Source organism: Rhinolophus sinicus, linkage group LG13 (genome assembly GCF_036562045.2).
Source record: "Rhinolophus sinicus isolate RSC01 linkage group LG13, ASM3656204v1, whole genome shotgun sequence".
Taxonomy (NCBI): domain Eukaryota; kingdom Metazoa; phylum Chordata; class Mammalia; order Chiroptera; family Rhinolophidae; genus Rhinolophus; species Rhinolophus sinicus.
In genome coordinates, this window is record NC_133762.1 from 17,404,677 (window position 1) to 17,432,218 (window position 27,542).

The 27,542-nt window shown below is 60.0% G+C and overlaps 2 protein-coding genes across 4 annotated transcripts; both read right to left on the bottom strand.

Annotated features, from left to right (window-relative positions):
* Positions 1 to 1,680: 1,680 nt before the first annotated feature.
* OGFR (opioid growth factor receptor) lies at positions 1,681 to 9,430 on the bottom strand. 3 transcript variants are annotated; one of them, XM_019753491.2, is made up of 7 exons: positions 9,217 to 9,430; positions 6,581 to 6,649; positions 6,001 to 6,079; positions 5,004 to 5,082; positions 4,068 to 4,134; positions 3,412 to 3,560; positions 1,681 to 2,998 (listed from the first exon to the last, which is right to left on the bottom strand). In XM_019753491.2, the coding sequence occupies exons 1-7, from the start codon at positions 9,367 to 9,369 to the stop codon at positions 1,969 to 1,971; spliced, it is 1,626 nt and encodes a 541-aa protein (XP_019609050.2). In that variant the 5' UTR covers positions 9,370 to 9,430; the 3' UTR covers positions 1,681 to 1,968. The 3 variants fall into 3 exon arrangements, with proteins under 3 accessions (XP_019609050.2, XP_019609051.2, XP_074174221.1); XM_019753492.2 differs by having other exon boundaries at positions 6,581 to 6,644; positions 9,217 to 9,425; XM_074318120.1 differs by lacking the exon at positions 9,217 to 9,430 and adding an exon at positions 8,175 to 8,538.
* A 4,164-nt stretch (positions 9,431 to 13,594) lies between these two features.
* Positions 13,595 to 18,050, bottom strand: MRGBP (MRG domain binding protein). Its single transcript, XM_019753497.2, has 5 exons — positions 17,381 to 18,050; positions 16,935 to 17,056; positions 15,419 to 15,500; positions 15,119 to 15,193; positions 13,595 to 14,542 (listed from the first exon to the last, which is right to left on the bottom strand). Exons 1-5 carry the CDS (start codon positions 17,526 to 17,528, stop codon positions 14,355 to 14,357), a joined length of 615 nt encoding a protein of 204 aa, XP_019609056.1. The 5' UTR covers positions 17,529 to 18,050; the 3' UTR covers positions 13,595 to 14,354.
* Between the last annotated feature and the right edge of the window lie 9,492 nt (positions 18,051 to 27,542).

Genomic DNA, 27,542 nt, shown 5'->3' on the forward strand with positions numbered 1-27,542 from the left:
GCGCCGGGGAGGAGTGGGGAGGAGCCACAAGAAGCACCGGCCCCCTTAAGAGACTCGCTTCACTATTGGTCAGACCAAGGCTGCTCCTACAGGCCCGGCCACACCTCAAGTGGGAGGGGCCCATGAATTAAATCCGGAAGGGCCAAGAGAAGCTGGAAGCTCCTGCCCTCCAGCAGTCTGAGCAATCCTAGGACGTCCACAGAGACAGCAGGGGCACTGGGGCAGCCACTGTGGGGACAGAGCCCCACAGAGCAGTTTCCAGGCTCTAGGCCTCATATGGAGGGGTGCTGGCTCGGATGGTAGATGGCCGTCAGCTGTGGCTGGTTGGCCGTCATCTGTAACCATTGAGCCATTGGCCACTAATATAACTGCTGCGGCTACGGAGGAGAGCAGAGGAGAGTGGAGGAGAGTTGTCAGTCGGTGGCAGAAAAGCGGACAGCAGGTCGCACGTTGTGTGAACCCAGCCTCCAGTGAGACCACAGTGGTATGACTTCCCTACTTATGGCTCCGTGGGTGTTCCTTTTGGGCCTGGCCACATCCTGCATTCTTATGTGGGGAGCGGGAGCAGAGACCCTGCATGACAGCCACCCTACCCCATGCCAAGCCCAGGGCTTGGGGAGCAACTCTGGTCCCCCCACCAGCTCTCCTCAGTGCCTCCTGCCTGGCCCCATGGCTCAGTTCCTGCATCCCTCAGAGGAGACCCTGCCCGTTGCTAGTTCCCCACTGCTGGGCACGGACCCCCCCCCCCCAACCCAGGGCAACTCCAATGGGCTTTCCTTCTCGCTTCTGGCTTCTCCATCTGATCTTGAGCCCCATAATGCTCCGAACTGCTGAAGACACTCAGGGTTTGACCATTACAACCCTGTCTTAATGACACCCACCTCAGTGCTAAGTTCCTTCATGATGGAAACACAAAGGACAGTGTGGGTGTTAACTCAGGGTCTCTCCCTCCCAAATGACTTCCAGTTTGCCACACCCCAACAGACCAGGAGTGACCTTTTCACGGAAAGGAACCCAGGCCATGCTGTTACCGTGTTTCCCCGAAAATAAAAGACACATTAGAGCTGATTGTCCGGCTAGGTCTTACTTTCTGGGAAGCAAGGTAGCTCTCAGAATCCACTCTGCTCCCAGTTCCTCCCCCTGGAGCTGCGACCTCATCACTTCACTTGTGCAAAGTCCTCTCTGCCAGGGTCAGGAAGCCAGGCCCATAGGCTGGAAGCACACTGTGCCCAGCCCATGTTGGACCTGCCCAGGGGTCCTGAGGAATGTGCGCGTTGGTATGGGAAGGTGAAGGGTGGGGGGCTGTGACTGGCAGGGAAGGGACAGCTGCATTTGCTCCCCAAGACACATCACTCTACCCAGAACCAGGGCAGGCAAAGTCAGGGTCTGCTCCCTGGCACTGCACCCCTCAGCCCACTCAAGGGAACTGTGCATGAGTCCCCAGGCTTACTCTTAAACCGGTGACAAAACGCAGCCAAGGGACCAAGGCTCTGGGAGGCCATGTGGTCAGGGTGTGTTGGACGGGGAGTGTGCCCAGAAGGGCTGCAGCCCCGCTGCATGCCCACTCGTTACGTGGGCAAAGTGGTGCCAAAGGCCCGGCCAGAGTCCGGAGGGCAGCGTCAGGAAACCAGCCCCACCACCACCCAGCCTCCGGCAGGACCAGCATCCACACTCCAACACTCAAAGTCAAGTGAGTTTATTCTGAAAAAGGCCAGACTAAGAAAGTGAGCCTCCACTCCCACACCCACACCTTTAAGGGCCAATTTACAAAGATGGGGCTGTGGCAGGGAGGAGGGAGGCAGGAAATGAGGTCAGGTAAGGGTCTGGAGTCCTTGACCTTCCCAGGGTGGAGCCTGTGCTCACAGCAGCTGTAGTGGCCACTAGGGAGAGGCCAGCACGCAGGGCGCTAGGACAGCTGGCAGCCTGGTTCCCCCACCAGGCTATCCACTGGCGTCCATTGCCTATTGCCTAAGGCGTTTGGGGTCTGGCAGGTGGCTCCGCCTCCACAGACTCCGCCCTCTCCTCGGGTCCAGCAGGGGCTGGACTCCTGGGGGCCCCCTGCTCCGGCCCCCCTTGGCCTCCTGCCTCCTCCTCGACCCCATTCTCGCCTGCTCCGTCCTCAGAGCACCCTGAGGGGGCAGGGGGGCAGGTGGGGTCTACTGTCTGGTTACCACCACCATCTGCCACAACTGCGCCCTCTCCCGAACAGGGGTCCACCTTCCTTCGCTTCCTCACCTCGTCGTTGGCCACCTTGGCCCCTGGGGCCGGGGGACAGGACTCCTCAGTTTCCCCATGTTCCTGGCTGCCCATTTCCTGGGTCTCCGCACTGAGGCTCCCCTGACTGAGAGCACAGCCCTCCAGGTTCAGGGCAATCTTCTCCACCTCCGAGGGACTCTGGGGACCAGGCTCCGCGGGAGCCTGCTCCCGCAGGTTCACCTCCAGCTTCCTCTTCTTGCTCTCCTTGGGACTGGAAGGCTCTGGGCTCTCCTCCCCCTGGATCCCAGCGGCCACCTCTCCCGGGTCCCTCTCCAGGGTTCCCACCTCCTGGGTCTCCGCGCTAGACGGCTGGGGACCCTCAGCCACAGTGTCCCCGCCCCCCTCCCTCCCCAGTCCGCAGGTCCGTCCCTGGGCACCGGCCTCGGCCTCGAGGGGGTCCTCAGGGCTGTCCTGGCCCTCGGCCAGCTTGGGGCCCGCTGGCAGGGGCGGGCGGGGCGGAGACTGCAGCCGGAGCCTCCGCAGCTTGTCGTGGGGCCCCCAGACGAACTTGCAGCGGGGCCGGAAGTGCTCCCAGGCGTAGCGCAGCAGCGCGCGGCGCTGGCGCCGGCAGCGCACGGTGAACACGAAGTAGTCCAGGACGCTCTGCCGCACGCTCGGCAGCTCCTCGTGCACCAGCGTCTCCTCCAGGAAGAAGCGGACCAGCGGCGCCTGGTAGTGCTCCAGGCCCAGCTCGCCCAGAGACTTGAGGATGCGAGTAATGCGCAGGTTGTTGTGGCTGTGACTGGGGGGCGGGTGAACAGAGCAGAGGGGACGCTGGTGGGCGGTTCTCAACCAAGGCCTGCCCTCCTCCCCCACCCGGCTCCACCCCCACCTCCAGGAGCCTGGTGTGTGGGGGATTGTGATGCATCCTCCATCCTGTAGAAGGGTTACTACCCCTTGGTCCCAGGGAACCCCGCTCCCCCACTATGGCTGGAGGCGGCTTGGTAGAGCAGGACTTCCAGCAGGTCCTCAGCCTACCAGGCAGGGGCAACCCCCACCCTGCCAGCAGAAAGGAGGGTGCTCAGAGCCTTAGTCACTTGTCCTTCCTTCCCAGAAATGCTCCCCCGACACCTGCCTGAAACCTAGCACAACCTCCTTCCCTCCCCTCAACCAGAGACCAGGCTGTGCCAGCTGCTGGGGTGGGGCGGCCCTTACCGGTTGAGGTTCTGGAAGCGCTTCTCATAGTTCGGTGCTCGGCACACCTTGCCGGTGTCTCGGTCCTCAAGCTGGATCCCGTAGAAGCCCAGCATAAGCTCGTAGGCCTGAACAAACCGCTCCCCAACCTCCTTGCAGCTTTTAAATGCCTGGGAAGCACCCGGAGGAGAGCGGGGAGCTCAGGGGATATCGCTGGCACAGATGTCAGGCTGCTTGGTGCCCCCCTCAGCCCGATTCATCTAGAGGCCTGGACTCAGACTCAAGGTGAAGTGACAGGTGAAGGAGCCGGACACACACCTGGCTGCTGCGTGTGCTTTAGCCCTGAGGGGAATCCCTTGAGCTGCTGGGAGGAGCCCAGGTTCCCAGAGCTGGGCGTGTGGCAGGAAAGGCCCACCATCTCATCAGAGCACCTGTTTCTCCAGCTCCAGCCCCAACCAGGGGGCGCAAAGGCTAGCCCCGCCCTGCACACCCTTCTGCAGTCTGATTTCTCTAGAGGCCCGTGAGGAGCGCCGGGGGAAGAGGTGAGGACCCCTGTAGAGGGAAGATAATTAGGGGGGGTCTTCTGGCTCCTGCACTCCAAGTGGCTCCCTAAGGGCACACAAATGCCTGTGGCCAGACATGGCCCCTCCCTGGCCAGGGGAAGCCCAACAGCTCACCTCGACCTCCCGCTTTGTGAGGGGCTTGGCCTGCCAGTTCACTCCTGGCTCCCGGAGGGGAAACAGCCTGTGGGAGAAAACATGACACAGTTCCCATCAGTGGCAGACTCGGTCCCCCAGCCAGCTGGGCAGCCTGGGGTGGCTCGCTGCCCTCTCTGGGCTCACCATTCAACCCTAAGACCAACACATGCCACAGGCTGTCACAATAAAGCTAAGGGGTGAGGGCAGGAGAGCTCCAGGGAGGGTGTCACAGGCCAGGGCAGAGGGCGGGCGCGTGCGTGCTCAGCAGCAAGGGCGGGCCAGCCAGCCACTCCACCCACGGCTGCCGGCTCTCCTTTTTATTCTTACTTCTTCTTTCTCTCCTGTCACTGATGCCGCAGAACTATTCCCGCGATACCCTGCGCCAAGGAGAGGACTTTGCAAGCGTCCTCAAAGACACACTGTGTAAATACATCAAGGGTCACCTCAAGACCATCAGAACCCTGCCACCACATGTGTCAGAGCGGCTCCGTGGGATAGGCCAGCACCAGGCACCCTCTGGGCCCACAAGGCCCCCCGGAAAGCCAGTGTGTCTGTTGCTCTTCCTGCTCCCAGCCAGCCACAGAGGCCGTTACAGCTAAAGAACCCACAGCCTTGGGACTGAAGGGTCTTCCCTCAATGGTCACCAGCCTGCACTGCCCAGCAGTGAGAGCAAAGGGCAGCTTGGGAAAGGACCCAGTGTGCCTGCTCCCTAAGCACGGACTGGAGGAAGAGTCCCAGGCTCCGCCTGAGCCAGGCCCTCCGGCCCCTGCTCTGGAGACCCTCCCCAGAGTCCCTGCACGCCCCTGTCCCAGCCCCGCCCCCTCTGCCTGGAGCCCCTCCCTGCTGCAGCCCTAACCCCGCCCCTTCCAAGCCCCTCCTCCCAGACCCCCACAGCCTCCAGGCCCCCCCACTCACCACTGGATGTAGGAATGATTGTCCTCCAGGAGGTCGTAGTCTTCCCTCCAGTTCTGAAGCATGTCCTCAATGTAACAGCCTAGGAGCCCCATGGGGAGGAGTCAGTGTGAACTCATTCAAAGCCCCAGCCCCTCTTGCTTGAGGACCTTGGGGCTCTGCAGCTTCTGTACATCTCATGTGATTTTAACCCCCCAAATTTCTCAGCCCCTTTGCCATCTGGAAAGGAGAACCCCATTGCTGATTGAAGACACACAGGAGAGAGAAGACCCCACCCGTGAGAGGGCCCAGAGGCCCCAGCAGAAGGACAAGTGGTCCCAGGCTTGCACCTGTCTTTGCAGAAGGGGGGCCTCACTGCCCCCCTAAAATGACAGCCGGTTAGCCGGCACTCTGTCCTCACACAGAACCTGCAGCTGAACCCCACTCATCGCCTGGTCTCCCACAGGAGGGCAGCCACTGTTTCTGCAAAGGGCCAGACACTGAATATTGAAGGGTCTGTGGCCCCACGGCCTCGGCTGCAGTTATGCTGTGTCGCGGGGAAGGCAGCCACAGACCATGCAGAAACGGACAGGCATGGGGGTTCCAATAAAACGTCACTCATGGACACTGAAATTTTAATTTCATATAATTTTCACGTCACAAAATATAATTGTACCTTAAAATTTCCCAACCATCTAAAAATGTAAAAATCCCCCCTTACTTGTTAGTTGACATAAACAGCTTTCCCACTGTGGCAGAAGAGCCAAGTAGATGTGACAGAGACGTTGGGTCCTGCAATGCCACCAATATTTACTGTCCAGCCTCTTACACAGCAAGTTTGCTACCCGGAGTCCAAGCCACAGGTTGGGGCCCTGGTGTCCCCTCAGCAGCCTCCAGGGGGCACTGTGGGGCTACCTGAAAGCCTAGGGCTGAACATGCAGCCCTCCCAAACCAGGTCCCAGCAGATGGCAGAGGGGACACGCCAGCAGGATGGAACTGCCTGCAATGAGTGGGCACGCACCGTTAGGCAGGAACCGGATCTTGTTTCTGTAGAAACTCAGGTTTGGCATGTCACCGTTGCTATCTTGTTCCACCAAATCCTGAAGGACCACAGGAAGTGCCAGTGAGGACATCGCTGAAACAGGCTGCCCCCCAGGGTCCCTCAGACCAGTGTTCCTGGGGGAGGGGGCGTCTGCTCTCGGCCAGAAACCCTCCAGACATCCCAGAGGCCGGAAAAGACCCAAGCTCCCAGCCTGGGCCCCTCACCCACAGCGGGGTCAGCACCCGCTTCCCACCATGTCCTTCGTCTCCTCACCAGTGTGGGCCAGGGCTGGGACACCCGCTTCATCTGTACCCCAAGGCGACCTAAGGGTTGCCTGAGACTCATGGTGCAGAGGGTAAGGGCTGAGGATGAGACCGCCACAGTGGCGGGCGGGCCCTCACGTGCGTGCACCGTAACCACGTTATACAGACACGGGCACTAAGGCTTCAGGAGGTGGGGGCCGAGGGCCACATCGTCCCGCTGGCGTCCTCCCGGTGGAAGGTGGAGGGTTTGGACCCAGGGCTGCTGAGGGTGGAGGGCGCTGTCGGCAGCTACCTACCGGGTAGTGGTGCCGGTACCTGCGTGTGTCCTGCATGGCTCGCCAGTTTCGGGACTCTGTCATCCTAGACTGGGAAGAGAATACGGGATGAGACCCCCATGGGAGCCCTTCCCCACTCCCTGAGGCCCCCTAGCAGGCAGGACCCACCCCTGGGAGCCCCCATCCTGGTGAGGGCAGCAAGGACCTGGGCCAGATGTCAATAAAACCAGAGGGGCCCGGAGTGGCAGGAGCCAGGCCTGCCCCCTTCTCAGCCCGTGTCACCCACAGGCCAACATGCACGTTCTTAGGGTGCAGCCCTCCAAGCTCCAGCTTCACTTCCTCCTCCGTGTTTGCTGGCCGCCCCTATTTGGGCCACAGTTGTCACCTCCCCCCAAGGAAACTCCACCTTCCCTAGTGCTCTCTCCTTGCACTGTGCTCTAAGTTGTCACCAGGCACGTATCCCCAAGGGCAGTGGCCTGCCACCTACAGCACTAGGAGGGGCCCCAAACACCTGTCGCAGTCTGATGGAGGAAAGAAGGACCAGTTCCATCCCGCCCAACCCCACTGCTCACTGACCAGACCCCTTATCTCCTGGCCACCAACCCCATCGAGGGTGGAGGTGGAGGGTTTCTCGGCAAGAAGTAAGAGGCTGCTTGCTCCCCTCCTGACCCCTGTAGCCCTCTCTCCACAGGCCTGGAACGGCGGGAGGTAACTGGTGACAAGGATGCTAGGTAGACACAGCCTGCCCCACCTTCTTACAAGGGTAGCTGAGCCCAGCTGTCTGACTGAAGCTGGGTGATGGGCGGGGGGGGGGGAGGCAGGGCAGATACAGACCCTGGGCATGACAGGAGGGGACAACTCATCCTGGGGAAACACCTGGGTCCTAGGATCCGAGGAGTGAAGGCCAGGCCTGCCACTGCGTACCCTGGCGAGATCCCATCCCGAACCCCCAAGACCCTTCAATGGTTCTGAGCCCCAGGGCCAGCTGCTGAGGTTCTCGCCTGTCAGCCAAGGGCCAGTAAGCAAAAGTGAAACTCAGCAGAGGTCTGCCGGTTTCTATTTCTGCTCTCTGGGCCATCCCAGCTGCAGGCCTCCCATTTGCTCCTCCTAAGAGGGTGGGGCCTGACTAGACACTGGCCCAGCCCCACAGGTACACACATGACAGCCCAGGACACGGCAACAACTGTGCCAGGACCCAGGACAGGGCAGCTGGGGAGTGTCATGGGGGTCCTTGGGGGGAGGGGGTTGGGACTTTGTGGAGGGACAGAAGCCGTGGCAGGAGGGAGATGGGGGGTAAGGGGTGGGGGGAGGTCAGATGATCTTGGGCATCTCCCAGGGTGGTCAAGGCAGCAGAGCACAGCTCCAGCAGCATGGCCTGTGGGACTACGGGAGAACTGTCCTCTCACCTAATCCTTGCCACACCTGTGGGTATCCGCAGGGAGACAGACCCAGATTCCTGACCTGGGACTCCAAGCCCATGACCCTGACCACTGCCCAGGGAACCGGCACCCACCCCAAACACTGGATGTGCCGAGGCCACTGGCGTTGCAGGGAAGCACAGGAGCCTCTCAGGCCCCCTCCCTCCCAGTGACCCCTTCAAGACAGAGAGATAAACCTGCAAACCAGCGCTCTCATCTGCCACGAGGAGAATCCAACCCAGAGACCACAAAGACTGGGGTTCGAGACTCTCCAGACACAGTGTCAAGATGCCTTCATCCAAAAACAACTGCGACACAGGGCAGTGCTACCATTCTGGGCCCTCCATGACTCCTGGAACCCCAGCTGGAACAAAGGCAAGCACACCCCAGTCCGTGTGAACAAGGAACGGCTTTGCTGCTAAGGACAAGTAACCAGTGGCAACGAAAGTAACCACTGGTACCAATAAGTAACTGGTGGCAACAAAAGTAACTGGTGATACTAAAAGTAACCAGTGGTAATGAAAGTAACTGATGGTAATGATGAAAAACCAATGGTAACCACTGGTAATCACAAGTAACCACTGCGCATGGCTCGGAAATGCAGCTTCCAAGGCCACCTCCCCCAGAGGGCAGGAGGTCAGCCCCAGCCCAAGAAGGTGGGTGCTGCACCCAGTGAGGAATATCAGGGGTGGGCCAGACTGGGGACTGGGGCCTGAGCGTGCAGGGGAGTCTTGAGTGGGCGGGGAGCAGGGCAAGTTGCTCCCTGAGGGGCCTGGGGAGGCTGAGAGGCTGGCAGGGGCAGTGGAGGTGGCCAGCGCACAGGACAGAGCCACAGGCCTGGAGAAGGATGACAGAGAGAGGGAGGTCTAGGATGTGCGGGGCATCCTCCTGAGGAAATGTCATCACGCGAATTCAGTCCTGGGGACACCGGTTTTAGGGTGGCCCTGGATCTCCATGCAAGGTCCCCTGGCTGAGCCCAAGTAGGGGCAGATCTTGAGGTGTCCAGGGGTTCATCAGGGGAGCACGAGAAGGACGGGGGTCGGGAAGAGGGCCAGAGCTGGGCCGGGAGAGTTGGGCCCCAAGCCGAGTCTCCAAGAGGTGCCTCCGCCCCCGGCCCCGAGGGGTGGGGGTGCAGTGAAGGGGACAGTATTCCCCGGAGCGGGGCGGCTTCCCCATTCCGTGGCGGCCGGGCAGGCCTCCCCAGTGGCGCGGAGGGCGCGCGGGGCGCGGGGACTGCACCTGCAGCGCGCTGGGCCGCGCCTCCTCCTCGTCCTCCGCGTCCGCGTCCCCCGGGGCGTCGGCCTCGCTATTTTCATCGCCCCTGGCGCTCGGGCCCTCGTCGTCCTCCTCCTCGTCCTCCTCCCAGGTCGAGTCGCAGTGCCGATCGTCCATTCTCGGGCGGCAGCGGGGAACCGCGATCCGGCGGCGGAAGCGAAAGTGAAAGAGGAAGGAAGCGCGGGGGCGGGTCAGGGGGCGGGCCAGGGGGCGGGCCAGGGGCGGGCCTGGGGGCGGGCCAGGGGGCGGGCCGGGGGCGGGCCTGGGGGCGGGCGCCCAGCGTCCCTGAGCTGCGGGCACCGTTTGGCCAAGGATGCCCACACCCAGATTATCCCTTCTCTTGGAAGAACGTCCCCGCTAGAGGATGCGCCCACCCAAAAATGCTGGCCTGGAGATGTCGGTCAGGGAGAATCCCCGTCAAGGATGCCCCTTGGAGGTTGTCCAAAGAGTATCTGCCCCAGGACCTCTCCCAGGTCACCCCCCAACCCCGTGGATTTCCCTCAAGGTCCTCCCCTCCGAGAATCCCCCACCCTGGCAGATGCTCTCCCCAGAGGATGGTGACCCCTCGAAAATGTCCCTCCCTCCCTCCCCTGAGAATTTCCTTGGAGGATGTCCCAAGGGGGATACTGCCTGGAAGCTGTGCCCCAGGTGAATGTCCCCCAGAAGGTGACCCTCCCAGGAAGTTCCCCCAGGACACCTCCTTTGGGAGACTTCCCAGTGTCACCTGGGCTGCAGTCTCATCAGAGAGGCTTGTGTGGGGAGCGATCTGTCTCCAAGCTCCCTAAGATTGTTGGCAGAATTCATCTTGGGGCTACAGGACAAAGACCCCTGTGTCCCCTCCACAGGCCGCTCACACTGGGCATTTTGCTTCTTCAAGGCCAGCGTGCTGATGGTCACCCCCTTGGGCCTGACCTCCCATCACTTTTGGGGAATTCTGAGGATGATGAGGACAACACAGGAGCCAGCAGCACTGAGGGGGCACTGACTGAACAAAGGCCTGGGAGCCAGGGGGCGGGAGTGACTGGGGGTCACCCTGGGGGCTGTTCCCACAGGCCCACATCAGTTAAGCGCCCCCTTAGGGGCCTTTCTGGGAGCTGGGAAGGGATGGTGGTGGCTGCCTCTTTACACGCATTGGCAGATTCCAGACAGCTGAAAATCACCAGCAGCTTCACATTTCCCAGTGCCTGTGGGTCCCCTCCTTAACTTCTGCCTCTGACATTTGCTGGGCGACACAGGACCTCCAGCAAAGTTGGTGACTCACCCTTGACATGGAGGTTGGGGGTGGCCACCCAGGTAAAATTCATCTTCTGTAGCTACTATACCATTTATCATTTCAAAGCAATTAGCTAAAACCCAAGTCTGGCTTTTCTACTCGGTTATGAGGAGAGCTCTGGGAAGGCGGCCTATGGGGTGAGGGGGGCAAATAGGAGGCCACAGCCCAGGCCTGACAGGGCGCTCACTCCTCCTGGCCCCGCCAGCCTGTGCCTGGGGATGGCGACATGGCTTGCACTGCGCCGTTGGTGACAGCTGGACAGTTTTCCAGTCTTGGCTGTGAGCACAGCGCACGGCTTCCCTGGGTGCTGGGACAGATCTTCATTAATCAGGGCACGGTGTGACCTGGCTGGAACCTGCGTACATGCTAGCTCCCTTTCTAAAAGCACAGTGGTGACTCCCTTTAGGCATTTCTGCAAGTCGTCTGTCCCCAATGGCCACAGTAGATTTCCCCGGAGCAGCTGCTGGGCACCTGGTGAGGCCAACCCACTGCAGCCACAGCCTGACCTTCTCATTAGCCGACTGGCACTTGCCTTGGAGCCCCTGGCTGTGATATCCAGGTAGATGGAGGGGTTGATGGGTGTGGGGCAGGTGGTCTTCAGGGTTTGGCTGATCTGAGAGCACTAGGGTTGGCAGGCTTCACCCCTTCTCACATGAGACAGCATGTTGTGGGGAGGGGAGGGGGAGTCTCCTGGCTTCACCACCCAGCCCATCTGTGACCGTCCTGCCAGGACTGAGGCCGCAGACAGCTCTCCCCGGGGTTGTCCTTAAGACACTGCCCAACTTCTGCTTTACAAGGGATAGTCGCACCCAACTGCACCTTTAGTTGCTTTTGTGCACAGTTTGCACAGAGCTCATCTCAGAGGGGGTGTTAACCCAGGGACCCCAGATTCTGCAGCGGGAACAAGCTTGAGTGCTGGGATGCCCACTGTGAGCTCAGCATTCGAGGGGCTTGCTGCCCAGGCTGGGCCAGGGGGCCAGGAATGCAGCACCGACCCTCGCACACACCGCCATGCATGCGTGGCCACGCAGGGAAGGGCCTTCCTCCTGCCCAGCAGTCACTGGTACGCCCAGCGGCAGCATTGTCCTGCTGGGGCCTTGCAGGAGCCTGGCTGAGGCAGGCTCAGGTTAGACCCGCCTGAACACTCTCCTCGGGCAAAAATAGTTGTGGTCACGTTATTTGGGCACAGTCTGCCCATCCCTGCTCAGCCAGCCACGTGGGGGGGCCTGCTGCTGCTCAGTAATACTGAGGAGCCCACTCTGCCTCCCCCATGTGGAGCAGGGAGTGCTGAGGCCACAGCCACCTGGTGACCTGGTTCCCATGTGCAGCGACGCAGCACAGGGGCTCAGGTTTCAGTGCCCTTGGCATAAAGAGCCTCTGCAGGGGTTTCTAGTCTTACAGCAACAGGCTGAACTGCATAAGAACCACGTTTCTTCTTGTTCTGCAGCTGCAGGCCTTTGAGTCTCCATCTCCACCCCTCCAGCCGCATCCAAGCTGTTTTCTCATTCGGGTGGTTTCCACTGGCGCCTTCTATGTTATGTGGTGGGTGCACACAAGACACCCTCATCACAGGATGGATCCCTACGCCACCAGGAGCAGTTACATGCCACAGGTGCCTGTGAACTTGGCCTGCACAGACCAACACAGGTGGGAGCTGGACCCACCTGAAGGGAAGCGGAGATCCTGTGAGCCGGTCAGGCTGAGGAGCCGGGGAGGCCGTGGGTGTCTGTGTTCTCCCAGGCAGGGATGCTCGGTCGGTCTCACCCCTGCCGAGAACTGAAGCCCCGAGGGTACGGGGACATGGGAGACGGGCTGACCAGGACGCCTGGGATGCCCAGGGCTGGGGGCCACCTGCTCACCTGGCTGCCCTTCTCCTCAAAGTGCAGTAAAGTGTTAATGGAAAGTAGGCAGGCTTGTGTTATTGACGAGGTTTTCCAGCATGCTCTGAGGTCCCTGAAGACACTTTCAGAGGGGGTTTACCAGTGAGACCCGTTCTGCTTTTCTGACTCCAGGGGCTAGCCTAGTGCTCTCTGCCCATTTCTCTGCCAGTCTGGTGGCCTCCCCAGGTTTCTCTCATATATCACAACTCTGGCAACAGGACCTGGCACAGAGTGGGCGCTGAGTGAGGCCTGATGGACACTGGTAGTGAAATGGTGTGTTCCCCCTCCCGCCCAGTTTGTTCTAGAAGTCTCTATTAGGCAAACCTCCACTCTCTTCCCTTGAAGATTTGCTGCCTATCTGCGACGAGGTGACAGAACCTAGCATGTCCAGGCAACTGGGGGTGGGGGTGGTGCCTACAGTGCTTGGACAGCAGACCTCATAAGACTTCATCTCAGGAGAAGTGCCAGTGGCAGGAGTACAGGGCAAAGGCTGGCCTTGAGCTCCACCCTGGGCTCTGTCCAGGTTCCTGCTGTGGCGGGTGTTCTGCTGGACACACACCTCACGGGACCCTCAAGCCACCGAGTGCAAGCTTCTGCTGCAGGTGCCAGCACAGGGTGACGGCTGACCAGCTGCTGTTCTTGCTCAGCAGACCCTGGACAAGCAGCTGTGCCCAACACCGCTGGCCCTGCCCTGCAGGGAACTGGACGCCAGTTGCAGCACTGTCATCAAGGCCCCGCAGTGACTGGTTTGGTGCAGGCCAGCCTGACCTCGCTGGGGTCCGCGGCATCGCGGTCGTGGCCTGGGCTCAGGCTGCAGTTGACTTCCCACTGCTGCTCCCGGGCAGACAGGACCTCAGCGTCCTCAGGGTTCGTCCAGATGAAGAGAGCGGGCGTGGTGGCCGGCCAGGAGGGACTGCGCCCGCTTCTTGGCTCATTAGGCACGGCTGGGCCTGGGCTCCGGGCCCATGGGGACGGCCCACTGGAAGGTGGCGCCAGCCCTGCCTCGGTGCTCCTCACCAGTTCTTATTCGAGGGCCTGTCACATCCGCAGCTGTTACTCGCTCGTGTCTGCATTGTATCAAGTGAGTCAGGTACTTAATCTAAGTGTACGCGTCAGTTATAAATCTCGGGAAAACAAAATCCCCCTACTGTAGGCAAAGTGACTGATTTTGGCACCACAATCACACGACTCCGGGTTACTTTCTGTTGCTTTAATGTTCGGCAAAACGGAGTGTATTCCTGTCAGCCCAGCAGGTGCCTGCCCCTCCCTCCACTCACTCACTGCTTGGTGTGCAAGTTACTCGGCGATACAAAAATAACCACTACAAATTCTCTGTATCTGGCATATAAAAACTGAGCAAAAAGGGTCTCAGTGGTCGTTACCTTAAAAGAAAACATCTCAGAAAAAATACAACACAGGTTTTTCACTTCTGCAGTATGTTTTTCATATAAAACACTAGTAAAATAGGCTTCTTAAAAATTAAATAGTGAAATAGCAACCAAATTATATACATCATTACAGTACAAGTGAATGAGGCAACACATCCAGTCCCGTTTCTCCGGCGGTGACGGAGAGGCCGCTGTGTGTGGCTCGATGGCCTGACTTTCTCCTGAGGTCGCAGGCAGTTGAGCAAGAGCAGCGCACAGACGAGAGACGGACCCTGGGAAGACTCGCGGCCCTGGGAGGTGGGGTTTTATTGCTTGCTGTTCTAGGCCTCCTTTGCTGCCCACGCCCTGGACCCTCAGCCTGCGTGGGCTGTAGGACGGGTGTGGCCTCTGGGACGTGCAGACGAGCTACGCAGATGAGCCTGGGTCACAAAGCTCTTGAGGCCTGGGCGGGGAGGTCCTGGTCTTTGGGGTCTACCCGAGCCCCAGATGGTGAGTGGAGCCCCCGGCCCCTAGGAACCTGGTGACCACAGCCGTGACCGCCCGCCCGCACCCATGCAGTGTCTACGTTCGGCGCCGCTTAGCGGCACTGGGGCTGGAGGGGTTGCTGTTGGCGGTCAGGACCTTGTCAGTGACGCGGCTGCGCTTGCGCTTGTCCGCCCCTTCCTTGGCCCCCAAGTCGGAGGCGTTCTTCTCTTTGTCTTTGCCAGACCTTTCGGTTGCTTTCCCCAAGCTTCCTGAAGATGAGAAAACTGGGAGACAAAATCATTTAGCTGAAAACAGAATATCCAGAATTTTATTTCATCTTCCTGTTCAGTTAAGACATTCTGCATCCACATACACAACGCTCTGAACCCACAAGCTTCTCCTGAGCTGGGGGCGGTCCTGACGAGGCCCGGTCCTCCTGAGGACGTGCCTTGGGCAGCACTGGCTCAGGCTGCAGGACCCTGTCCCGCCTGGGGGAACCGGCTGCCACTCGGCCTACCCTGTACTGAGACGAGCCACACACTTTCACACGGCCGGACCGCCTGCCCTGCATACTGGGTCTGCCTGACTGGGCCCCAGTGCCCGAGGCCACCGTGGTGCGTTCATGGTGTCGGCCACATGTCAGCCACACATGTGCTGTCCACAGGGCCAGGCTCCTGCCCGAGCACATGGAAGGTACTTCTCAACTGTGGGACCAGGCAGAGCAGCTCTGGCTACCAGGGACCAGAAATCCAGGTCGGGATCTGCGGCTGCATCCTGTGGGGAGGCCCGGCCAGGGGTGGGGTGCCGTGCCATGTCCCCCGGGGACCCCAGGGGAGGGACGGGGTGTGTTCCGTACTTACCGTCGTCGGCCCCGTTGTGGGGGTCCACATCTTCCTTCATTTCCTCCTTCATTTCCTCCTCAATGATCACCTTTCCTGTGAGGGAGATGGCTGACAGTTCCCAAAGGCCCACACTGGTGGGGGCGCAGGCTGCCCGGCCCCTTCGAGAGAAGCCGGCGGCTCTTGAGCAAGTCCTCCCCCACCCCGGGGGGCCGAGCCGCAATGCCAGTCGCCCTAACTCCTCCCCGAGGCTCAGGACCTTCACCCTGACACCACAGCCTGCTATTCGAGCTCCCAAAGCTGACCTCGCCTGAGTCTCACCTTCCCGGACTTCCTGGATGATTTCTTCTGGGAGGACGAAGTTCCTCTCTGGGTTCGGGAATGGAAGAATCTCAGACTCATGCTGGTGGCAAATAAGGCATTTTATTTTAAGAAACAAAAAAGAAAAGGTGATTTTGGCAAGTGAGTAAAACTGCGTATGAGCCAATTCAGGAGCACCGCGGGGACGCACAGAGCCATCTTGGGGGGCTGCTGAGGTGGGCATGAAGGGGTGAAGACTGCTCGTTCTTCTGCTGGCGCAGTCGATGGGCCCAGAGAAGACACAAGTACAGTGCCAACACTGGCAGGAGTCAGGAGGGGGAAGAAAGATGGGTTAGTGTCACCTGAGACGACACTCAGGCCCTCAGGGACACAAGCCCTCAGGGGCAGACGTGGGCAGCAGCTGTCGCCTTCAGAAGGCAGGGACAGCCCTGAGGTTGTCTATGTGGGAGCAGTCTGAAGACACTGAGGGTGTCGCCCGGGAAAGCCACCCGCAGACAGCAGGTAAGGAGAGCAGAGGGCGCCGGGCACCACTGACAGCCTGTCAGGTTCCACCTGTCCTGCAGGGCATGCATGCCAGACGGCAGAGCAACTCGGACACGGGGAGTGCCCGATGAAGGAAGGTGAGCTGGTGGGAGGGGATGCCACCCTGCCACTCTCAGCAGCCGTGTTAAACCAGGCAGCCAGCCGGGAATGTGCTTGTCAGCAGCTCTGGGAGCTGCAAAACCCCACAGGATCCTGGGTTGCCTGCTGGTCACCCTGCGGGTGGGGTCCAGGGCACAGTATCACCTTTATCCCATCTACCTACAACAAGGAGACCCAAATGACTCAAACGACTTGTCCAAGGCCAACAGGAAGCGAGGGGCAGCACGGGATCTGGACGCTTTCTATCTCTGATGCGCACCCAGGTCTAGGATGGACAGCTGGTGTGGCCCAGAGTCCAGCAGGGAGGCAGAGCCATCCCTAACCCCAGCCCAGGCCCCCACCCCACCCCCCTGATGCACACGCTCCTCTGAGCTCCTCGGCCCCCAACTGCTGCCGCACGGCCTGACACCTGCTGTTCCTCTGCCAGGGAACACCCACCTGTCCCTGCTGACCATCCTGGTTACTAGGTAACCTGGCCAGCTGGGAGTTCCACGAGGCCTGGACCCTGCCTGCCTGGTTCTCATCTGAACCTGGCTGCATTCCGGTCACCTTCCTGCCTAGAGCACTCTGGGACCGCCCATGAGACCCTCGGTGGCCTGGGCTCCCAGGCTCTCTTCCGGGAGAGAACCTCCACTGACCACCCATCTCAAGTGCGCTGCGTACAGGGAACCCGCTCCCATCACTAGGGTCTGTGCTGTTTGTAGAACCGCTTGCAACTCCCTTGTTTAATGACAAGTCCCCACGGGCATGGCAGGCTCTCTGAGGACAGGGCCTGGCACAGACCCAGGAGCCCGGAGGGGACACCGCTGCCAGCTGCGTCTGAGGGAAGCAGGGTCCCTGGCCTCTGGGAACTGGAGGGGCGGGGCCAGCTCACCAGTGCCTGCATGTCATACATGGTGCTCAGGTGGTCCCAGATGACCTTGGATGGCACCTGCCGGCCAATGTTCTGGCTGAACTTGTCCCTGATACAGATCATGTGGAAGTGGCGGTTCACACCTGCGGGAGAAGGGGTCAGGGGTCAGCTTGGGGGAGGCCACGGGGTGGGGGTGAGGAGAGAGGAAGGGGGGCCGGGGTCGGGTAAAGATGGGGGCAGGGCAGGCAGTGAGGTGGGCTGTAGGAGGGGGTGGTGGGTGGGCACAGAAGGGGAGAAGCGTCACAGGGAGTGTAGGAGGGGCCTGGGCCCACGGGTGCACGGCGGGAGGTGCAGGAAGGCGCAGGGTCAGCGGGCGAGGGGGTGGGAGGGCCCCGCCCTGCGCGCGCGCCCCCCGGCCGTTGCCCTGTCCGCCCCGCCCCCACGCAGGTCCTCGGCGCTCCGCTCACCGACGGGCTTGTGGCCCAGCATGGCGTGGAAGAGGCACACCTCCACCTCGGGGCTCCACACCACCGTCTCCTCGGCTGGGCTGGTGGCCGCCTCCCCCGGACCCTTGTCGCCCGCCGCGCCGCCGCCGCCCACCTCAGCCTCCCCCATAGCCCGGCAGCCCAGCGACGAGCCCCGGGTGGGAGCGGGCGCGGCCACGGGCTCCGCGCAGGCGCACTCGCGGGGGGAGCGCGCTCGGCGGGCTCGCGCTCGGGCTCGCCCGCGGCGCCGGCGCAGGCGCAGGCGCAGCGGAGGCTCGGTCCCGGCGGGCGCCCGCGGTGTCCCCTTGCGGCGCGGCGCCCCCTGGCGGCCCGACCCTGAAGCGCAGTACCGTCAGACCCCGCGGACCTCCGGAAATGGAGTGGATTTGAGGTGAGGGATGGAACCGCTCTATATTAGGTTGTGGCGCTCGGGCTGCACAAGTCTGGGTAAACCCCACTGACTGTAAATGGCGGAATTGCAAATTACACCCCAATAAAGCGGTAAAGAAAAAAAAGAACAGGTAACTGTCAATTCTGCGAGTTAAAAGGGCTTCGACTGCGTGTCTGACCTCTGGCGTGAGCGCTGCACAGGGGGCTCCTGCGCACCGGGACAGGGGCGTAAAGGGCCCAGCCGCTGTGACCGCCGGCCTCCGGGGTGAATGACTGGGGTTAGCCCGGGCGGCGGATCGGCTCGGGCGGGGGCAAGGGTGGGGCCCGAGTGCGTGTTAATGGCTGGTCGGCACCGGGGGCGGGGGCGGGGCCGGGGCCGTGCCGCCAACTTGGGGCAGCCCAGTGACGAATTCAAGGCAGCACCCAATCAAGGCCCGCCGGGGCCTCCGGCTCCGCCCCCAGCCCTCCTGTCCCCGCCCCGTGCCCGCAAAGCCACGCCCCCCGTGCCCTGGCGGAGAGCGCCGCTGCGCAGGGAGCTCTTCGCCTGCCAGTGGTGGTGTAGACTCTCGATGGGGCTTCCGGGTCCTCTTCCTCTGGGGCCTGCCAGCTTGCGCGTCGAGCAACGCGCTGGGCTTCTTTAGGCCTCAGTTTCCTCCTGCGTGCGATGGGACCAACAAGGGCGCATTTCCCAGGTGTATTATTGATGAGGGTGGGCTACCCTGCCAGCCGTCTGCTCTGTGGCCCCACACAGCTCAGGCTTCATGGTGAACAGCCGGAGGCTCGCTGCTGAGCGCAGGCTGCCTCTTGGCGGTGCAGCCTCATCCCCCGGGACAGCCTGGTGGACTCAAAGCTGGGTCAACTGGCCGGGGCCTGAATCTCGGCTTTCCATCTGTGAAGGAGGCGGCTGGCGACGCTAGTCCCCACAATGCCAGGTGGGAGAGGTGGCCCAGAGAGGATTCTGCAGTGGCCCAGGGCCACTAGCCGTCATGTGAGCCGCGAGGTGGCGGGGATGAAGCTCGGCCCACAGCCACTTAACACAGGCTGCTCCCTCAGTAAAAGCTCAAGGGGAGGGCCTCCTCATTATTAATCTCCTTACTGTGCCCTGGACACCTCGGGGGCCCGGTTCGTCTGCCAGGCTCACTCTCTGCTCTCCCCCACCCCATCCCTGCCTTCTCCCAGTGGAGAGCCTCTTCCCCCCAGTTTCCTGGGGACCCATCAAGCACTGCCAGCTTGGGTGGTGAGATTTGTGCTCCAGCACCAGCCAGGGCTTGTAGCCCACACAGCTCACCTCTAGGGGGCGCCTCCCACCCACTGTTGGGACCCAAACCAGAGCTTCTGACTCAAAAATGTGCAGACAGGAACCAAGCGAAGGCTTGTTCTCCTGGCACCTGGCCCACCCAGAGGTCGCCAGTCACAGCATTTTGAAAAGGAAGTCCGATTCTTCCGAAGGGGCATATGAGGAATCCCTGTGAGGACCCCCAGGATGTGTGTCCCGCCCTGGGGGTGGGGGTGGGGGTGGGGCTGGGGGATCAGGTCTGTGGGCAGCTCCCTTTATGCTCACAGCACTCTGTCCTGGTCCTATCTATGGTATGACTGTCCCCACCACGTCACCTGTAGAGCTAAGCTGGGCCCAGGGGCCGTGGGGAGCCCTGGGCTGCCAGGCTCAGTTGCTGGCCATTCCTGACTGGTGTGTTTGGGGGGGGTGGCTTATTTTGGGGGGTTGCCGGAGTTAACATATAAAAATAGAGGACGCTCAGTTAAATTTGAATTTCAGATAAACAATGAATAATTTTGCAATAAGTATGTCCCCCAAATTGCATGCGATACACTTACATAAAAAAGCATTCATTGTTTAAAGTTAGGATCGAACTGGGCATCTTGTGTTTTATCTGATAGTCATGCTCCCGAATTCGCCTGAAGTGCCTTCTGGTCGGCAGCTGGATTTGTCCCAAAACATGGGGGCCGCCAGGTCCATAGTATCCCACTTACCTCAGTGGGGTGAGCTGTGTGAGTGAGGGACAGGGTGGCCCTGTCACTGCGTGGCACTATCAGGATTTGTAGAGGGAGTGAGAAGCTCGGCTGTGATGGCCGAGGGGAGACCCCAGGCCCTGGCTCCCCAGGGCTGGTTTTGTGGGTGTCGAGGACCCCAGGTCAGGGTGCCTTGACTTCACCACCTCCTGCCTTGATGGACAGTCTTTGTGCATTTGTGCTGGAAGCCTGTCTTCACATGCGCCTCCTGTGCCTGGGGGGTGGGATGGGCCAGGTGGAGGAGAAGGGTGCAAGGTCCGCTAGGCCTGGGCTTCTCCATGTGTGTGTGGCCGGCTCTCACACACCAGTCGGGCGTGGGTCAGAACTGCAGGTTCTCCCAGGCACACATCTGCACGTGTGTACATGCACATGTCAGCACGCACACACAGCACCGCTCTGCTGAGTCAGTTTGGGGGTGGGCAGCAGTCCTCCAGGGGTCTGGAGGTAAAGCCCACGGGGGGAGGGGCCACCCAACTACCTCCAACGCTTTCCCACGTTGCCTTGCAACGGGCAGGGAGGCCAGGCTGAGCTGCTTTTTATCATTTTTACATTTTCCAGTTTCTTGGGAATCCCAGCCTGCTGTGGGACGTGTGGTCCTCCAAATCCTTGATCACAGCCTTTTGTCATTAGAGCCAGGCTCTGCAGGAAGGACCTTTGTCCAGCTGGCAAATGGTGGCTGTGAAAGCTGATGGCCTCATCTTCACCTTCAGGGACCAAGCTATCAGGAAATAAGAGGGTCTCCTGGTTATTCTGTGTCACTGGCTGTTATTATCTTCTTTGTGTTGGGGAAACTGAGGAAACTGAATTATGCTGGGTAACAGGTCCACTATGCCAGATAGGGGCCAAGCTTTGCACTCTGCCCATGTGACCCCAGAGCGCCAACCCCCACTCTTTCGCCTTTTCTGAGAATGGGGTCCCGTGGGTCACCACTCGTTTTTCCCTGCTGGGACTGACTGATCCAGCCCTTCTTCCCTCCCTCCTGTGGCCCCCAGTTTGCAGGAAGCCCCTTCTCCAGGAGGGGTGTCAATGCTGAGGGTGGTAGAGAGCTGGTGAGGTGCGGGAACCCACCCAATGAGGGGCCCTGCTGCAGCAGGTGCTCTAAGCAAGAGAGAGCACGTGGGCCATGGGGACGATGGGGTCGATGGGGATGATCGGGACAGTCTCAGCTTCTTGGCTCAATGCAGCCCCGTCCCACAGGGCAAGGAGGGGACCCTTGATCTCCAGAGGCTGGTGTTTTATTGAACTTGGCTTTGAAGACTCCTGTCCCCAAGATGACTCAAAGCCAACTCCAGCAATGCCCCTGCCCCACAGATGCGCTCCCCTCACCCCGTCCCCTGCCCCATTCTATTTATTTTAAGATGAAGCCTTTTACACGGTCATGTGATGGCGGGTGCCATGCATCATTTCCCACTGTTAGTCTCATCTCCTTGGATCTCTTAGAAACCTGGGACAATTATGACTTCAAAATGCTGCAGGACGGTGATGTGACAGTTACAAAATGCCACAGAGGTTGTGCCTGGGTTATTCATCCATTTCAGCTCTCAAGTCAGTTTCAAGGGCACTAACAAGGGGCTGAATTTATTTTAAAAAGATGGAATCTTTCCCCATTAATTCAGCTTCCAAAGGCCAGTTCTGCTTTCTTGTGCACATGCAACAAAAGGAAATGGTTCTTTGGGTCAGTGTGGAGAATGGCTAATGCTCCCTTTGTGAAAGGGAGTATTTTTCTTATAGGCAGGAAAAGTCATTCTGAAATAAAATTCCTTTTGCCCTGCACTTCTCCTGAGCCAGGCTCTGTAGCCTGTGTAGTGTACTGAACGTCGCCTTCTCCACCCATCATCCATCCATCTCTCCATGCATCCTACAGACATTTGCTGGGCACCCACTAGCTACGTGCCAGGCACCGAAGTGTGAACACAGCCCGGCTGCTGTGTTGGAGAGAAGGGAGACAGATGAGAAGCGCACAAGCCACTGCAGAGACAGTGGAGAAAAGCAGACAGGGCCAAGGGGGGTGGGGTCGGTTGCCTAGAGGCCACAGATGCTCACCTGCCGTTGTCTTTAGTCTGTTGCCACACTCATCTTTCTGTGTGAGGGAGAGGGCTGCTTCTCTCCCTTAGAACTGTACCGTCCAGGTCGACCCGGTCTGCTCACCTCACCGCAGTCACACAAATGGTGCTAAGGTTCCCCCATCTGTGTGCCGTGGTTTCCTCAACCACCCGACTCTTGGCCATTGAGAACTCTGTTTCCTGTAAGAACCGACGCTTGAGTTTCCCACAGTCCTTTCTTTCCTACCGCCGCTGGCTTGTGGAGTTGGGCCCGTGCCCCTCTGTGGGGTCTGGGGCTCCACCGACAGCCAAATTGGGCAGGTCTCTGTGCAGCAAGCCCAGGAAACCTTGACTGAGGAGAGAGAACTCTGACCTCATGTCGTGGTGGACCCCCAGGATACTTTGTTTGCCCTTTGACACCAGCTGCTCCATTTCAGAACTTGGGGTCCCCGTGTACCCGCCAGAGGAGGCCCTGTGTATTGAGAAAGTGCCTGGAACGTCTTCCTGAAAAGCAAACGCTTTCTCTCGGGCTTGAGTAAGACATGGACCCAGAACATTCAGCCCATCTGAGCACAAACTTGGGCCTGTGTCCCAGCCGGGCCCTGGGGCTTATGAAGGTCCTTCCTGGGAAAGCCAAATGCTCGGCAGGGCTGGTCACCAGAGGAGGTGAGCACTAGTGGGTAGCAACCACAGCTCACAGCAGCGGAAGGAAGGGGCTGGCAAGGCGCGGGTCCCGGCCAGGGGCCCCACTGCACAGGAGTGCGTGTCCCTGTGTCCTGCCTCTTGTGTCCCTTCACTGCTGGCCACGCTGGCCCAGGCCAGTCCTGCCCCCTGCATCTTTTTCCTCATGAGCAGCACTTGGAACACCGTGAGGAGTGGGGACATGCTGATTCAGGAGCTTGGAGCTGTCATTCCTTGCAGAGAGGTGACCAGGGGCCCACCCTGCCTCACCCGTGGCCCCCAACTCAGATCCAGCACGCAGACTGCTCAGGATGAGGCAGGGGACAGCCACAGAACTCCTGGCATCTGATGGCATCTGCAAGAGTGGGCCCTGTGTGTTCCTAGCGCTGGCTGAGCCAGCTCCCCCGTCCTGTGGGTGGTGACTGTGTGTCACTCACTGGGCCACGGGAGAGGCCGAGCTCAGGGCTCACGTGTGGTTTGTCCTCTACACGTGCACACAGAAAAATGTGCAGGGATAGTAGCACAGAGCTATCAAAAGACTGAAAAGCCCACGGGTACCAAGCCGTAGCAAGGTCGTCAGTCCAGCAGACACTGTATCGATTTCCTATAGCCGCTGCCACAAATGACCACAAATGTAGCAGTGCCGAAGCGCCGTCTCACTGTCTCACGCTGGTGTGGTTGGGTCTCCGCTCAGAGTCTCACACGCTGAAATCGAGGTGTCACAGGTGAGTGCCTACTGGGCATCTCTGGGGGAAGCCGCTGCCCGCTCACCCCAGCTGTGCGCAGGATCCAGTTCCTCGCAGCTACAGGACTGAGGGTCCGTCCTTGCTGGCTGTGGCCCGCAGCTGTCCCCTTCTTCTCCGCCTCAGGGAAGCCAGTGAAGGCAGGTGGGGTCCTTCTTACACTCTGAGTCTCCCTGACTTTCCCTCCTGCTCCGGAGATGCCCGAGAAATTCCTCTGCTTTTAACGGTTCATGTGACTCCGTGGGGCCACCTGGTAACTGAGGACACTCTGCCCCACAGTGTTTGTGGCCTTAATCACATCTGCAAAGTCCCTTTGCCCTGTCACATAACACGACACATACTCCAGGCCCTGGGAGTTGGGGCGTGGACGTCTGCCACCTTCCTGAGAACGGGCGGCGGCCCTGTGAACCTGCCATGGAAGGACCCAGAGCTGCCCTTGGAGGCGGGGGGCTCAGTGCTACTCACCCATGTCCCTGCCCAGGACAGAGATGCCCTCCTGGGGCTGCCTGTGGGAGGACCTGAGGGGCAGAGCAGGGACGGTGACATTTCTCGCAGCAGCTTTGTACCTCTTTTGTGTTGTGCCTTGTGCACACATTACCCATTTGGAAATTATGAGCATATATATTTGAAAATGATGTTTTCAAAGCACAAAGAATGAAAAGACAAGATTTAGAATCAAGTCTGGGCTCACACACAGCCTTGGACTGGGCAGCTGTTTGGGGCTCCTTGGCAAGTAATTAACAGAAAGTTGTTTACAGTCACTCACGGGCACTTGACTTTGAAAAACCTCGAGCTCAGCCTGGTGTTTGCAGGAAGCCAGCACTGAGGCTGTCGGAGCTGTTCCCTGAGGCGTGTGGGGCTGGCTTTCTGGGCGGATGGGGGGGGGGGCGCTGAACTGAGGCCGCCAAGGCCCCACACCCTGACCCCGTGCTGCTCCCTCCCTGGCTTGGCACACACACTAGATGAGTAGTGGGGACAGTTGTGGAGACCCCAGGGGACTGCAGTCAGATATGGGGGCACTTTGTGGGTGCAGGGGACCTGGAGGGTGGCGCCTGGCCTGCTTCAGCTCTGGGTTCCAGCCTGTGGGACAGGACGGGGACTCTGCCCTGCTGTCAGGGAGCTCGTGCTGTGGCGGCATTACTGGTCAGTGTCCTCTCTGAGGCCCATTGTAAGCGTCACTCACTAATGTAGACAAATGATTGGGCTGCTCAGAAGAGCCTGCCTGCTGCCGGGGGCAGGAACTAGAAGGAACTGAGTGATTATGGGTAATTTGGGCCCAAGAGAGGTGATTGATGTGGACAAACAGAGTCACCAGCTCTGGCCGCCGTGCTGACCCAGCTGTCGGGTGCCAGCGTCCCGTCCCCAGGGCTGGGCCGACCCTGGGGTGCAGTGGCTCTCAGGGGCCTGCAAAGTCAACACCGTATCCCCAAGGAGCTCGGAGTGAGACCACACCCGCGTCATCCTGCCAGGGCCCTGGTCCACCTGTCCTCCCACTGCCCTCGCTATCCCACTGCGGCCACTGCGGACGGAACCATGCCCCTCCCAGCCGCTCTCTCTGTCCTGATCTCTCACCCATGACTGCCTCATCTCCTTGTCTTTTCTCCTGATTCCCGTTCCTCCCCCCACCCCCTTCCCGCAGCCATGGGAGCCCCAGGGCCCTGCCCTGCTCCCCATGGTCCCCACACAACAGGGTCTGGCACTCACAGGGACTCAGGGAAATCTGACCATTGGAATCCACCCGCTCTGCAGGCTCTGGGGGAAGGAGGCTGAGCCCACCCCTCCTTGCCTCCTCCAAGCAGCCTCCCCGGGTTAGAGGCACCGCTGCCCTGGGGGTGAGTGGAGGGTCTGCTTCCTAACAGAGCTGGAGGCTCCATCCCCTGTAGGGGGCCCACCTTCGGGGTGTGCATGAGCAGAAGGCCATGACGGGGCAGTGGGGTGGGAGTTTGATGCTTTCTCGGGCTTCCCGCCCCTTCTCTGCTCCCTATGAGGCACCAAGTGTGATGCAGCCGATTTTGAAATGGGGTTTCCATGTCTCCACCAGGCTCCTCCATGACTTCGGGCATGAGAGGTGGAAATGCATGTGCTCGTTAGTAGTCCAGGGAAAAGCTTAGCTAGAGGAATAAGGGACAGTAAGGTGACCCCTGCATGGGGGCCCTGCTAGAGCGCCTGCGCAGGAGTTGGGAGACCCAGAGTGCCTTCTGCTCTGCCACTGACCTCGAGGACACAGGCAGGGCCTCCCCTCCCTGTCGCAGTTTCATCATCCGTAAAAGAAACCATCCCCTTCCCTCTCTGACAGACAAGGAAACTGAGGCACGGAGGGCCCAGTGACTATTGGAGGTCACAAAACTCACAAGAGGACAGTAGAGGTTTTCATGTGCCTTCCCTGATGTCCTCACCGTTTTCTAGCTGTTCCCACGTCACTGTACCCCGGCTCTGTTCCTGTCCCCTCCCTGCTGGGCCTGTCAGGCTCACCTGGGCAGCCTCTAGTGATGCCTTGATAGATAAAGGGGGGAAGGACATAAATGCCTGGCCCCCCATCCGAGCCCCCAAGACCCCCCTGAAGGTCCGTCCCCATCCCTGGTCTCCCATGGGGTCAGCTGAGGCCTGTGCAGACATGGCATGTCTTCTGTGTGGACACTCCAGGGACGGAGGCCTTGAGACTGCACAGGACAGGCCATTTTGCTTTAGGAAACATCTGAATGTCAGGAATTTATTTTAATTTTTTGTCTAAAAAAATGGCTTTGGGAGTGCGCACACGAAGGATGGAGGAGCACCATGTGCGTGCGTGTGTGTGTGTCTCTGTGCATGTGTCTGTGTGTGTGCGTGCGGGATGGGTGTCTCTGTACAGCAGCAGCTGGAGGAGCCCACAGCGCCAGGCCGGCATGATCGTCTCCGGCGGGGCTACGTGGAGACTTCACTCTGTACCTACGCTCTTTCACGGTATTTAAAACTTCACTGGAGAATGAATCGCTTTTATAATAAAAGAAAAGGGAGTTGCGTCTTGAAAGGTGACGTGCACACAGTGCGTTGGACAGGCCGGGGCAGCGGGTGGGGGCCAGATCCAGGGCCCCTGCTGCCCGGCCACAGTCACACCCTCTCACATTCTGCTCCGCGACCCAGAGCCTGAGCGCACATTCCTGGAAGAATAAAGAGCAGGCAGGGAGGTGTGTGGACCAGTGGGCGTGCAGTAGGGGTTGCACCTGGCGAGAAGCTCGTTGTCCAGCGCAGCGCTGAGACTACATAGTCACTGCCCTGCTGGAAAGCCCAGTGCGGGGGCCGGGCAGCAACACGTTCCTGTGACAGCCATGGCTCCTTACAGGAACGCTCACCAAAAGGTTCCATGCATGGTCACCTGCCTCCAGGGGACTCTGGCTCTGCCATCTGCTCTCCCTCTGCTCAGATGGGGGGCTTGCATTTTCTCATGTCCCCTGACACAATGGCCCCATGAAGATGTCCCCAATGTTTCCTGTTCAACACCCGCCTGAGCCATGGGAGCGAGAGCCCTGTCTGGGGAACTGGATGGGACGCCTTGTGGCTGGCACTGGGGACCTCCATCCAGCAGGTTCTAGAGCCAGCCACTGACCCCCAGGGGCCTTGTGCGTGCTGAGTGAGGTCTGGCCCCCAGAGGGGAGCAGAGACTGAGCTGGGGAGCATGCTCCAGGCCCTGGGGACTGGCTTTGGTTCTGGGTCCGGCTGGGGGTTCCCCAGCCCCCCACATCTCCCTTCATCCCAAAAGGACCAGGGAGGTGGGACTGGAGAGCCCCGGGCAGTCAGGAGGGCGGTATCCAGGCACCAGTGGTCTGCTGACCACCTCCTGAGCTGAACCACAGGCTGAGAACCAGCAACCTCTCAGAGCCCAGCCATGAGGCCCACTGGGGTGGGAGGCCAGAGCAGGCTTGGGTGTGTGTGCGCACGCGTGCGTGCCAGAGCTGCCCAGGCTTGCGGCTCCATTCTCTCCATGCAGACTCCATTTCTTTCATAAATTCAGCCTGGACATGGCTTCCATGGTATTTTGATAAAAATTGGAATTCAAATCATAATTGTAGGGAGTAGAATGGGGCAGTGGGAGCAGGTAGGAGGTAGGAGGAGGGGGAGTGGGAGAAGGGAGTGGGCGAAGGGAGGCGGTGGGGAGGGAGGGAGTGTTTCCTGTACTCGGGATCCTGAAGCCAGCCAAAAGCTGTTTTTCCTTTTATGCCTTCAAATGTATTGTCAAATGTATAGAATTGTCCTCCAAGCCCTCCTCCTGTTGCCTAGCGACGG